The sequence below is a fragment of the Pygoscelis adeliae genome, unplaced genomic scaffold (assembly GCF_000699105.1).
Source record: "Pygoscelis adeliae isolate BGI_AS28 unplaced genomic scaffold, ASM69910v1 Scaffold117, whole genome shotgun sequence".
NCBI lineage: Eukaryota > Metazoa > Chordata > Aves > Sphenisciformes > Spheniscidae > Pygoscelis > Pygoscelis adeliae.
In genome coordinates, this window is record NW_008825270.1 from 2,772,899 (window position 1) to 2,787,170 (window position 14,272).

Genomic DNA, 14,272 nt, shown 5'->3' on the forward strand with positions numbered 1-14,272 from the left:
CTGTGCATAGCTATGGAAGCTGTAGCACGGTCTTCTGTAACAGAGTTCTCAGTCTTCGTCTGCTTACCTCTTGATTTTGTTCATTTACATCTTAGTCCTGAAGGCAATAGATCTTAATACTAGGCCGGTGTGTTAAATTAGTTGCATGGAGGGGTTGACTTGAAGCTGAAGTACATTATGCCTATTGAGGGATGTGATGGAGGAATTTTAAAGCTATGAAAGAAAATAGGTTTTTGCAATTGCAATTTAAGGTATCTAGTATTTAAGCAGTAGCTACTCTTAGTAACGTTTGTTGTGAGAAATCTACTTGCCTCTTATGCTTAGAATTTGTGTGCCTGAATAAACTAAAATAGGTTTAAAATTAAAGCATAGTTTGAATTAGATTCTCAAATAACAATGTTCTTTAAAGTACAGATTTAAGTTATGGATGTATTATGAATGTTGAGTGTACAGAAAACCTCTAAACAGACAAACTGTAGTTGAATGAACATAACTTCTTAGCTTTTAAAATCATTCTAATTAGGAGAATGTCATACATGATGGACTGTTGAAATGTCTTACAGGTGGATTCACCAATGAACTTGAGGAACCCACATGATTTGGTAATACTAATGAGACAAGAAACAACAGTTAACTACCTCAAAGAACTGGAGGTAAAGCATAACATTAAGTACTAACTAATTTCTGAAAATACAGAATTTTTTTCACAGGTTTTTTAGTGATAGATTTAGATGGGGAATAGAAGTCATTATTGGCATAATTCTGCTTCAGTGAAAGGATGAATAATTCTTCAGATCTCAAGAATTTTGTGCCTCAGGTTTGCTCAACTGGTTATCATTGTCCCCAGTTGCATCATTCCCTATTGTTATCCATAAATCCTAACATTTTTAAATAAAGTCATTTAGGTGCTGGGTTCTGTTGCTGACTACTATGTTCCAGAATAATACAGAGCAGGTCACCTCTGGTTTTCTTCAAGCCCATTTATTATTGAAAAAGGGTCTGAGAACACCCTTCTGAAAAGGGCTTTAATGAACTTTGAAGTGATAACTTGAACTAAAGTTTCAATTTAATATTTAAATTTAAATATTAAATTTAATATTTAATATTGAGCTAACAGCTCATGGCCTTTCTTCTGGCCATGCATTCCTTTCTCTTGTGCCAGCTTTGCTTTTGTCAGATTAGCATAACTAGCTAACTGGGAAGTTAGATGAGCACCAGAGGTAGCTTTGGGTGAGCAGGAGAAGTGGAAGGGAGGAAAAAAAGCAGGACTGCCCCTTGTATGACTGTATTCAGCCAGTCTTTCTCATCAAGGTATACTCAATTTTGTGGTAATGGACATTTTAGCTATGGATGGAACAACAGTTGTAAGCTTTTCAGGATATGGGTTATAGGTTTGGAAATTACTAATGTACAATTCGTGGCATACCAATGACTTGTAAGATCTTGTACAAGTTGCTACTACTGTATATATCTCTAGTATTGCATAGTAGTGTGTAATCAGATGTGTATGGCTTTAAAAATGAAAATTTTCTTCTCATTTCACATATACAAATCCTTATGATATTTAATGCGTTTTCAATTTGCAGATCTAGGTGAGAATTAAATACAGCTTACTGTGCTGGGGCAGATCGTTAGTCCATTCACTGCTCATAGTAATCAATACCTATGAGCTTTATGGGGTGAAACATAGCTCCTAAGGCACATCATAAGCTGATCTACAGAAATTAGTCTCAATTCTTGCATTAGCGTGCCACCTCAGTTGTACTTAGCACACAGAATGGTTAAGAAGTTCATTTTGTTTGCAATCTCTAATACTATTTCCATGAGGTCTTACAGTGGAGGAAAAGGGTCCAAATATGGAAAAGCTGACATTCTGTTAACAACTATTCTTTTTCTGAATTTGGAATGCTGTTAGTCCTCTTTTTAGGTACAGCAGGAGAAATAAGGGCCTGTTCAAGTCGTATTATCTCTAATGAAAGTATTTATATCCATCTAAATCAAAAAATGTCCTACAGATGTTATAAAATATAGGGGAATATTCCCAAAATTTGAAAAGAGTGTTTAGATTTTTTTCAAATGGACTTTGTTTTAAGGAAAAAGTTGGACTGTTCAACTCCTAGCAACTGTAGAGTTTGCTTTCATCAGTATGCATTCTTCTGTTTCCTTTTTTTTATTCCTACAGAAACAGTTAGTTGCTCAAAAGATTCATATAGAGGAAAATGAGGACAGAGACACAGGGCTGGAACAAAGGCATAATAAAGAGGATCCGGACTGCATTAAAGCAAAGGTGCCCTTGGGGGACCTAGATCTATACGATGGCACATACATCACCTTAGAGAGCAAAGATATCCGGTAATAAGATGCTTTCTATTTTAAGATTTTTACTGAATGAAAAAATCAACAAAACCTCTAAATGCAAGTAAAAAGAAAAATACTATCACTGACTGTTCTTTAGATGACAGTTGTTTTATTTTGTGTTAGTGTGGAGTAAAATTGAAACAACCTCTGCCACTAGTTATGAAAGGGTACGACACAGAAATGCTGTCTCACCCAAATTGTCCATGTTAGCCCTACCCTGAAACTTCTCCATTCTATTCCCAGGCTCCCAGTCAGTTCTACCACTGTAAGTCTGTACTGATAGGACCAGACGCGAATTAAACTGAGCTGCATCATGTAGAAGGGGGTTGAATTTGCTTGAGTGTGCTTTGAGTGTTTTGAGCTAGATACACTTCTTGTAGTGGGAACTGTCTTGACTTAAATTTGAATGAAATTCTGTTGATTACCAAGCTGTTGAACCTTCTGGTCATATTTTATCCCCTGTGTTTAGCAAGTAAAGGATGTGTGGACAGTCTGCTTGACACTCAGCTTCATTGGTAATTCATCTTCAGGGCTGACTGTTTTGTTTTTGTAGGTTTTGGGGTTTTTTTTAACATAGTGAGATGAGTACTTGAAGTGGGAAAAGATTAATTTTATCCTCAGATACCTTCATTTGGGCTTCTCACTAATACTTGGGGTTTGTTTGTTTGTTTCAGTTGAAGAGTCTTCTAATCTGCATGCATTGCCATTTGCCTGGCAGATAGATCATTAATCATAGTAGTGATACACTAGGTTGACTCTGATACATTTTGGAGGCTATCCAAATGTTGATGTTTTCTCCAAAGCAGACAAATTTATTTACTTTATTCTATAGTGATGACATTCTGATACAATTGAAATCTGGGAAGACATCAGAAATGGTCTAATGTGCTCAAACACAGGATTTTTGTAACGGTCAAATCAGAATACTGTGTCTGTCAACTACGATACTGTCTCTTACGAGCTTCAGCAGTATTTTAATCTGGAGTCTGCTGTGTTATGTTGTTATGTCCTCAGCCCTGAAGACTATATAGACACAAAGTCGCCAGTGCCTCCAGACCTGCAGCAGCCAGACTGTACAAAAGTTCTAGATCTTCCATACAGTATTCATGCTTTTCAGCACTTACGGGTAAGCGAGCAAATGCAAGTATGGTTTTTTCCCCATCAGGAAGAGGAATAGAAAACTCTTAATGGCAGTTCTCAGTCAAGGTTGAAAGGTACTGTAATCTTTCAAGGCTGTTTCAGACTTTTTTTTTAACAATTGTACCTGCTTATAGGAGGACAGTTCCATGAGATATACAGATCCTGTTTCTCTTTTGTTATTGTTTGCGTTATTTTAGAGGGCATTTTTAGGAAAATGGAGTATTTTGCTTTCATAACACACGTTTCATTAGTAAAATGGCAGCTTTCGTTGGAAACGCTTCTAACTTGTGAGTTGTTTCAGTTGAAAATTGGAGAGTGCTGAACGGCGTCGTTAAACTGTATGAAGATTCAGGGCCAGAAAATTGTTTGCAGGCTTGTCGGAGCTCTGACATACTTGACTGTATCTTTGGTATCTGAATGTCAAGCCCTAACCCAGAGGATGAGATAATTGTTCTTTACTAGTACAGAGTTCATCTGCTTTAGAAAGGTTACAGTGGAAGTGTGGTGCGAAAATTGTTTTTGTCAACAGTATTATATCAGCATATTTTCTAATGCAGACACAGCTTTAGTGCTTATATCTTGATATTTATTTTATTACAAATATTTAAAATAACTTTTCATCTATAAATAAGGATTTTCTTATGGACAAAACAGGAACTGAAGTTTTTTAGCTCTGTTCCTGGGTCTGGATGTACTTTTGAAAGGAGTACGTTTGTTTGGGAAGGAAGAAAGAGAAGAAGAGGTGTAGGGATACTTTCATAGGGTGCATGTAACCTGACAAACATGAGTTGAGTGCTTCAGTGGTCATTAGTGAAATCAATAGCTGCCAGATACATAGTGCTACCAGAAATGAATATTTCTCCTATAGCATTCACAAGCAGAAGCTGCTTTTGGCTGTTTCTAGTGTTTGCCTATCTATAATAATATATATTATTCATCTGTCAAAGGTGACATTATCCTGTCAAGTCCTTAAGATCTTGATATGAAAGGATGATAGGAATGTAAAACAACCAAGCTGTAAGTTTTTCTGGGAGTCATGCTCTTGTGTGTATATTTCTGTACTTTTAGTTAAAAGTGTCAGCAAATACCTATATTCAATTTTTGTTTTAGGGTGTCCAAGAAAGAGTTAATCTTTCCGCACCCTTGTTACCTAAAGAAGATCCAATCTTCACATACTTATCACGGAGGCTGGGAAGAAGTATAGAGGAAATAGGTCATCGTATTTATGACGGGCTAATGAAGGTATGAAACTGTAATCTTACTATACATACAAAAAGAGCGCTAGAAAGGTCCCAACAAGATTAGATATGCCTGGTACCTGCAATCAGATCCAGTACTAGTTTTGCACATACATTTTTGGTTTACATCTCAGTTACAAAAGGCAGACTAAAAACATTTTCTAGGCAAGCAGAGGTAGGAGAAGGCATTGGCAAAGCCGGTAAGTAGATACTTACTGTCATCTTTAATGACTTATGTATCTGTGTGGTCTGGCAAGCCACATTCATTGCTCTGTCAAGGTAATAAAAGCTTTTAAACAAAAATGCAGGTACTTAAAGAACAAAGAAGAAACAATAGTAGTGAAATGTGTATGTTTTTATTAAATGTCTTCCTGCAAAATATAGGAACTCTCATTGAACTCCAACTAAGCTGCTGATGCTTAAACTACTGTCGCTTCTCATTTCATCTCATTTTGAATTTTTACCTGTCTGAAAGGCAGAAATGCTGTTTTCTTTAATACATTTATATGCTAGTTCATTCTTCCTGAACATTCACAACTATTGCCAAATGACAGCTTTCCAGAGGAAGAGGATAACTTAGAGCAGGTGCTCAGCTTTCCATCCCATAGTAATTAAAGCCCTGATTAACCTTTTAGTTCATGTCTTAGTACAGTTCATGTGTTTCTCTTTACTGCAGAACTCTTCTTCCTGGGTACTCTATAATATGGCTTCTTTTTACTGGCGAATAAAGAATGAGCCATACCAAGTAGTAGAATGTGCCATGCGTGCCCTTCATTTTTCTTCAAGGTAAGAATTGCTAATAAAGATTTCTTTTCAGATTGCTTTTCTAGTTATCCTAATTAGTAAACAGGTTTTAGTTTCTAAGACTGTATCCTAAGACTGTATCCATGTTAGTCTTTATGTGCTATACTAGGCATATATATGTTAGACATTTTTCTATCAAATTACATATTTAATATGTGACTGACGAATGAGTGTATCCTTATGCATGATTCTTACACAGTCTGACCTTCTTTTAATGTCTGTTTTTTCTTCTTTTCATTTTCTTTTCTTCTTTTAGGCAAAATAAAGATATTGCACTGGTAAATTTGGCAAATATTCTGCACCGGGCTCATTTCTCTGCAGATGCAGCTATTGTGGTCCATGCAGCTCTGGATTACAGTGACTTCTTTACCAGCTATTACACTTTGGGAAATATATACGCAGTAAATACTATCTTTATTTTCCAAGACTTGTAGAAAACCGAGTATTATTTAATATTTCTGGCTTAACTTGTGATGCTTTACTACTTTACAACGTGTCTTGTGTTCCACATGCATTTCACGCTTAATGTTTAAGATTCTGTCAAGGTATTTTCATCCAAAAGTCTGTCTTTCAGCAAAGGTTTTTATCTGCACTTGGAAATAAATCCCAGGGAAATTCTCCTGCAGCCTTTCTTTTGCAGATATAGTGGCTTGAGTTTCAGAAATGACAGGCTGCTTGTTACCACAAATTAAAATTTGAGTTAATGGCTTCTTTAAAAATGGAATATTTTTTTAAAATATTTTTTTAAAATATTACCGAACAATGGCTAATTCTCTCTCTTGGTCATTCTTCAGATGCTTGGAGAGTACAACCACTCAGTCCTGTGTTATGATCATGCTCTACAGGCCAAACCAGGGTTTGAGCAAGCTGTAAAAAGGAAGCATGCTGTCCTATGTCAGCAAAAACTTGAGCAAAAATTGGAAGCCCAGCATAGGTAACTAAAGAAGCATCCTAGTGGCAATTCATACAATCTCACTTTTATTGTTCTGTTGCAGCAATTATTTACATTTCAAATAGAATAATGATTTTCAACTTTCTATACTTCTTTGACTATGCAATAAAATTATTCATAAGAATACTTTAAGAAACCAAAGTTGAAAATGTGCAACACTGTAGGAAAAGCTGATATTTTAAAAAGCATTTAAAGTAAATCTTTTCTACTGTTGAATTTTCAAGATCACTTCAGCGAACATTAAATGAATTGAAGGAATATCAGAAGCAGCATGACCATTACCTTCGGCAACAAGATGTTTTAGACAAGTACAAGCTTATCCAGGAGGAACAAATCTTGAGGAACATCATTCATGAGACACAGATGGCAAAAGAAGCTCAATTAGGTACAACTTTTCAGAGTTCATGCTCATTATAGTAATGAGGAATTGCACTATTCAGATTAATGTCAGGACATAACTTCTTTATATATTAAGATGGCCCTGAGTGGCTGTTGTGTTTTGCTTATTAAAACAAGGGATTGCAATATGTTCTTGAACAGGTTTTTTTTCGAGTCTTTCGAAGACAGAGTCTCCTCTGTGCTGATTAAATAAATAAATAAAAAGGATTGACCGAATTGAGGGCGGAAGGGTTGACTGTATGCTGTATTTGTCTCCTTGGAAAACTCACTTATATAGTAGAAAAAAATGTTTTGTGCTCTGCAGGGAACCATCAGATTTGTAGACTGGGCAACCAGCAGCATAGCTTGCACTGCCAGTGGGACCAGCCTGTTCGTTATCACCGCGGAGACATTTTTGAAAATGTGGAATATGTTCAGGTTTGTCTGTGAATTGATACCACTGCTTTAATTTGCATCCCATTTGCCTTATTAGCAAAATAGTTTTGGGGTTTTTTTGAGGCTTGACAAAGCAGGTACGTTTTGGGTGTGGTAATTATAGTGAGAAATCATTTAGTCTCTCTTCCAGAGTGTAAAGTATTTAATGCTAGTTTCTTTTGCTAGTAATACATTAGGAAAAAGCATTAGGCAGCTAATGTTAATGAAGAGGCAAAGGTTTTCTAAGGAGTTGGTTTTCTTTTCTAATGTACGTGTGGTATATGGAACAAGAATTATTCTTTAGTGGAAAGAATATTCCAACATAACAGCTTAAAAGTGTGCTTAAAATAATATTTTATCAATCACTTATCTCTACAGCATTAAAATGGATCATAGTTTCTTTTGTTTATTACACTGTCGTATGACTCAAGCTATGCAACTTTTGCATGCTCCTTCCAATTTAATCTTTTTTTCCTACCAGAAGGAGCACAAAACTGCCATAAGCAATTAACAAGTGGAAGAGCAGAGCTCAATGGTGTTGAATCTAGTGAGTGCTTTTGCAGCCCAAAAATAAGGTGTTAGCCCGGTTTTGTGAGTATTTGCTAATTGTATATCTTGAATTAGGCAGTGCACCAAGGAAATCTGATACAGGAATATTGAGAAGTTTTGGAAGCAAGGTGTATACTAATACTGAAAATCCAGAACGACAACCACCCAAGCAACACCACTGCTGTGTTAGAACTACAGATAAAGATTATGGTTTCATTTGTTTTGCAATGTGGAATGTGTTCTGGAGTTTCCCCTTAACTAGTTTAATAAACAGGAATAATTATTTTTAATTAAGCTATATTTTCTTCTTGGATGTTCTTCCTATTATAATAATTATAAATTCAGACTATCAAGATAACTTTGCAAGCCATGAGTCTTAGTAACTCTGACTTCAACTAGAGCTACGCAGTCTAGATAAGTAGAATTTTGTTTGTGGTCTATTAGAAATGTTTGCTTGGTACCTTTTATCATTTTTTTGTTGATTTGCACTTGTGTTATTGTTGTTGACTTATTTACAACATGAATATTATCTTTCCGTGGTGTGAGTGGATCAAGAGGCTTAAATTTCCGGGTTTTTTCTGCTTACCCAAATTTCAGCTCATCAGTGAGGCTTAACTATATAAATGGTGGGGGGAAAAAATAACGTGCAGAAATTCAGCCAGTATTATACCATCTCTTTTCTTTATTAAATATTGGTTTTCTGTTGTTTCTAGTTTGGTGAAGACTCTTCTACTTCTAGTATGACATCTGTGAATTTGGATCTTCATGCAAACCAAAGCGACCACAGCCAGTCCTTGCAGTCTTCCCCTGTTGCTCGTTCTATCGTTTCAGTGTGGAGTGTAGAATCCAATAGAGTGAGTGAAGAGGATAAGCTTTGCCCTTTCAAAGAGAAGTTGTGAAAGAGTGAATCTTGTCCTTGTTTATGTGAAACTCCTTAGCATTTGGGCTACAGTTTTGATGTGTGGCAGCACTGGAGAATGTAGCATTCTGAATTTCTTCAACATACAAGCATCTCTGTAGTTTTTCTGTACCAGTTTCCCATCATTTGAAACTCTGCTGCAGCGCAGAGGGGGTTGTTCTTAGCTACCTTTGTGAACACCTGCTGCAAATAAAGCAGTACAGCTGAGTAAAGATAGAAAACTGAACTGCTGATATTCCAGAAAAGATGGAAAAATAATAGTTTTAAAGATCTCTGCTCTTTTTCCCTTCAGACTATTCCTTATGTTCTTTTTAGCTTGTTAATTAGAATATTAAAAATGTTGAGAGAATAATCAAAAATAATTCCTTTCCCCCTCAGGACAAACAGCATATTCTTTGGCCTCACCGATCAGAGTGCATGAAATCTTTCCCCAAAATTCCTGATCGAGAAGAACTGCCAACTTATTTCCTGCCTCCAGAAAATAGGGGATTCAGGCAAGTGTTGATTTTTAAAAATTATATTTGTAAATTTTCACACTAACATCTTAATGAGTATTTTATTTCTGTAGAGGATGGATGCAATTAGTAATCAATAGCACAGATGTGTTCGGACCTCTTTCTCTGGCTGTCCACAGAAGGAGGGTGTTTTCCTTTATTGTCGTCTTTGCTGTAATTGTAACAATCAGATCCAATTTCATGATGATTCTTCCCTGACTGTTAGTACAAGGTGAATACATGAAATATCTACAGTATTACTAAAAGAATGATGATTTAAGCACAAGTCTGAATGTCTTGTAGAGTATATTTAAAAAAAAAAACGACCTTGAGAGAGAATGAGGTGAGTATGTATTTAATAACTGCAACTGTTGTACATTGCATACATCCTCTTAGCTTTAGTTATGATAACAGAAAATTGTGAAGACCAGAAAATACTAAAAAAGGGTTAGGAGTGGAAAGCCCTGGCTTGTTCCTTTGGGACAGAGGTAGAAAACGAGCTTAGTTGTGGAATAATCAGTAATATTTGTTATTGCATAGAATAAAATAAATGCGTCTATGTTGCAATAGCTACCTTAAATAGATCAATGCAATTTCATAATATCCTACTCACTTAACATTATAATAGTGATAGTAAGAAAGCTTTTTTCTCCTAGTTGGCATAATTCTAGTATTGAGTATGTGTTAAAGCAAAAGTCCCTGTCAACAAATGTCCTGAAGCTTCCTTTGAAAGAAACAGTGTTCAATTGAGAATATTCTTCCAAATAATTTGGCTACCTCTTGATGTTTTTGAAATCAAACTTCAGTTTAAAAAAACTCAGTATTTTCTTTTTCACTTACATATTTAATCCTAAGCTTCATACAGTCCTTACTAGCATAATATGAGAACCTTCTGTGTCTCATCTCGACTGCATTGTCCATTATTTACAGGTATTCTATGCTTAAAAATGGAAAGTAAAGACCTTATTAATGAGTTTTCAAGGGAAGGGTGGTCCTTGAACTCTCCTGGTTTGCAGCTTGTGTCTCATGGCAGTCTAGAGTATAAGACTTGTAGTTGATATATAGCTGATTCTTATGTTTATAGAGCAGTGACATGCAGCACATGCTATTAATTTGTCTTGGTTCTCCTTATTGCTAGAGTCCAGCCAATCCTGAGTATCCCAAGAGATACTGTCGGACATGGAGAAACCCAGACACCAGACTGTTCTTCCATTACTGATGCTCGTAACAATGAATCTCTAAACATACTGGTCAAGGAACTAGACAGTAATCTAGATTTGAAATTCAAGATGCCAGATGATCAAGCAAGACGAGTAAGAGACATTTTCTTGTTGGTTCTCTTCTATTTTAAAGTTCTCCTCTTTATTGCCTTAAAAATCTTACTCAGAGCATGAAAGATTCTGATATTTAAAAGATTACTTGATATCACAAGCCTATCAGTACTTCCAAAAAAGGGGAGCAAGTGCTTTCTAATAGGGCTGGAGAAAGGGAGAACTTGTCGCTCAATGTAAGACTTGTTGTCTGACTTCCTTTAAATGCTGACCAAAAGCACACAGAATAGGAAATTTAATTTACTATTTAAAATTACTGCTTTCTTTTAGAACTCCTAACAGTCACTTGACATGATTCATCTTCTTGGGGTTTCCAATAACTACCGTATTCTACAAGTTGGTAACTTTAGGCTGAGATTAGTCCTTCATATTGCTTTCTGGAGATAGGCTGCTTTAATCGTTACGTGTTCACATCATCTGTTTAGAACAATTTCTCTTTTTGGTTTTTTTTTTTTTTCCCCCTTTACTGAAGGGAAGACTTAGGGAAGTGAGACTTGAATGACTTATGTAGATATATACTGTAAAACTTATTCAGTTGTTTAAAAAAATTAAAATCTTTGTTGTCCAGGTTTTGCATTCTCGTATCAACACTCAAACTATTACACAGGCGAAGATAGGAGCGTTTCTAGATCATGCCATGAAAAAGGTATGTCAAAAACTGTAGCATGAAATAAACTCAGAATTCTTATTTGAGGCTTGTTTGTATACTTCTAAAGAGGTCAGTCAGTGATGTGCAAGAAATAAGCTTATTTGCTACCTGTAACTGAGATGAAACTAACTTAAAAATCCATGTTTACAAGTAATGCGTAAACATACAGAGAAGTATCCATTTAATTTAGCTTAGTGTGGACCAAACAGCCCTGTAGTTACTTGTTCTTGTTGTGACTGCAGGACATGGAGCAGCAATATATTAGCTAATCCTGGCAGCCATTTGCTTAACTGAAATAGCTTGGAACTACTCCTCCGTCTTTCATCCCTCCTTATGTGCCTGCCTTTTGCTCTTGCTCCTCCTCCCCACTACCCTGCCTTCACCGCACTCCCCCTCCAAAGAAACCAACCCTCTGTCAATCTTCTGTCAGGATAATTAGTACTCTGGGTCAAAGAATGTAGATCTGTACAACACCATGTGGAATGCCACCTCCATCTTGCGTGGGGCCTTTGAGAGTCACAAGTCAAATGACATGAAGCATTGAGATAGAGGTTGACTTTTTGATGTGTCAAGCTGATATTTCTCAAATTAACTCTCTTGTACAAGTTGTGTCAAGGCAGCGTATGTATGTCTTGGTTTTAGTCTAAAATCAATACCATTTACTATGTGCATCTGTCTTACCCAGAAGAAAAATTAACAGTAGGAGTTGATAGCTATTATTATGCTGTTCAGATCAGTCCTATACATGTCTGATGTCTTACTGTTGCAGTGCATAGGTATTTCGGTTTTAACTGTAGTATTCTGTTGCCCTCATGCTAAAAGTCTGAACTCGGTCATTTAGATGCTGATGTAAGAACACATTGTGTCATGCCTGTTCTGCTAATGATAAACTTTCTAGAGTAGGAGTGCCACAGTTGCTGTCTTTGTATTGGGAAAGACAAAGTGTTAATAACTTGCTGAGGATTTAGTTAAAGAAAGGTCATTGAGACCTGTGTAGGGAGTGTAATTCAGTGAGGAGTTTGGCATGAGTAACATGCAAGTAATGTTATGTATGTACGTTGCAAAATAGGGGTGATACATAATCTGTAATTGTAAGAGTATTTAAGGTGCTCCAAACAAAGAGGTAATATATCCTATTGATATCTTCCAGTTCATCTTGAACCATAGGTAGAACCCTCCTGTGTGAGATTGCTTTCAAAATCTGGAAGAAAATCTTTGTACTGATTAACTTTTTCAACACAGTATTACTGTAATGCCAGATGTATTGTGTTAATACAATACTACTGTAAAGATCCTTATCTGGTTTGCTGCTTTAATCCTAGCTGCATGTTTCCTACGCATGCATTTGGACTTGTCATGGTTTAACCCCAGCCGGCAACTAAGCACCACACAGCTGCTCGCTCACTACCCCCCAGGGGGATGGGGGAGAGAATCAGAAGAGTAAAGTGAGAAAACCCGTGGGCTGAGATAGACAGTTTAGCTTAACAGGTAGAGCAAAAACCGCGCACGCAAGCAAAGCAAAACAAGGAATTCATTCACTACTTCCCATCGGCAGGCAGGTGTTCAGCCATCTCCAGGAAAGCAGGGCTCCATCACGGGTAACGGTTACTTGGGAATACAAACGCCATTGCTCCGAACGTCCCCCCCACTTCTTCCTTCTTTCCCCAGCTTTATATGCAGAGCATGACGTCATATGGTGTGGAATATCCCTTTGGTCAGTTGGGGTCAGCTGTCCCGGCTGTGTCCCCTCCCAACTTCTTGTGCACCCCCAGCCTGCTCGCTGGTGGGGTGGTGTGAGAGGCAGAAGAGGCCTTGACTCTGTGTCAGCACTGCTCAGCAGTAACTAAAACATCCCTGTATTATCAACACCGTTTTCAGCACAAATCCAAAACACAGCCCCATACTAGCTACTGTGAAGAAAATTAACTCTATCCCAGCCAAAACCAGCACAGAGCTTCAGATGTGTAGGTTGGATTGGACATTAATTTCAGTTGTTGCTTTTATACTTTAAACTCTTTGTAGAATTGAGTAACACAGAATGCTGAAAATACTAAAAACTAGAATGTAAGTGTTTCTAAACAATTTCAAACTGGTCTATCTGAAAGTGGATGTTTTACATAGCTCTGTCTACCTGTCAGTATTTTAAAGTTTTGCTATTTCTCCTGTAGGATGAGTGTTTTTCTGTTATAGGTGAAAGAGGAGGAAGGAACATTGAAGATGTATTTGACACTTCCTCCACTATTCCATCTGCCCTCACTTGTTGCTTGCTATTTTATAATCTTTAAACAGTATTCAATGCATGTCACTTGTCAACTTTCGTAAGACAAATAGGTATCTAAATCTAAGAAAAAACAACTCCGGAACCTTAAATTGACAGGAAATCTTGATGTTGGATGTAGGACCTGGAAGCGCATCTAACTACAATTTAAAAGCTGCCTGACCTTCAAATTGTAACATTTCTACATAGATCTGTATTAATGTAATTTTAAGACTCTGAAGTGGCTCACAAATGTTGCTTCCTGAAGCTAGCTAACCATTATCACTTTTATATTTTAAGGGATTTTGTGGTCATGATATAAGGCAGTCATATGAGTAGAGTGTGAGCAACAGCTGCTACTAAATTACAGTTCAGACTGTAAATCAGGTCAATTTGAGTAGAGTAGAGCAAATTGAATAATCTGCTAGCAGTCACAGCAAAGTGTAATTTGTATCTAGTTAATAAGGTAGTATGCAAGGGTGGGTTTTATTTGTTTGTTTCTTACCAAAGAGCAGGCAATTCTGTCTTCCTGAGACACCTCTTTGTGGGTGTTTTTATCCTTTTCCCTGACTCTCCTATAGCCGGAAGATCCTCTATGGCTTGTGCTTAATGAAGCTGGATTGTACTGGCGTGCAGTTGGAAATAGCACCTTTGCTATCACCTGTTTGCAAAAAGCATTTAATTTGGCCCCACATGAGTATCAGGACATCCCTCTGGTCAATCTTGCTAACCTCTTGATTCATTATGGTCTTCATTTGGATGCCAGCA

The 14,272-nt window shown here is 36.8% G+C and overlaps 1 protein-coding gene across 1 annotated transcript in view; it reads left to right on the forward strand.

The window, feature by feature from the left end:
• The first annotated feature begins 569 nt into the window (after positions 1 to 569).
• The window catches only part of TTC17 (tetratricopeptide repeat domain 17), a 48,259-nt gene continuing 34,556 nt past the window's right edge, over positions 570 to 14,272 (forward strand). Inside the window, exons 1-14 of the mRNA XM_009329685.1 lie at positions 570 to 653; positions 2,183 to 2,352; positions 3,373 to 3,484; positions 4,609 to 4,740; positions 5,413 to 5,522; positions 5,797 to 5,941; positions 6,335 to 6,474; positions 6,717 to 6,877; positions 7,196 to 7,308; positions 8,568 to 8,708; positions 9,152 to 9,267; positions 10,406 to 10,580; positions 11,167 to 11,244; positions 14,086 to 14,272. The exon at positions 14,086 to 14,272 is cut by the window's right edge and continues 50 nt beyond it. Coding sequence (XP_009327960.1) covers positions 576 to 653; positions 2,183 to 2,352; positions 3,373 to 3,484; positions 4,609 to 4,740; positions 5,413 to 5,522; positions 5,797 to 5,941; positions 6,335 to 6,474; positions 6,717 to 6,877; positions 7,196 to 7,308; positions 8,568 to 8,708; positions 9,152 to 9,267; positions 10,406 to 10,580; positions 11,167 to 11,244; positions 14,086 to 14,272 — 1,858 coding nt within the window. The 5' untranslated portion in view covers positions 570 to 575. The remainder of the gene's footprint in view (positions 654 to 2,182; positions 2,353 to 3,372; positions 3,485 to 4,608; positions 4,741 to 5,412; positions 5,523 to 5,796; positions 5,942 to 6,334; positions 6,475 to 6,716; positions 6,878 to 7,195; positions 7,309 to 8,567; positions 8,709 to 9,151; positions 9,268 to 10,405; positions 10,581 to 11,166; positions 11,245 to 14,085) is intronic.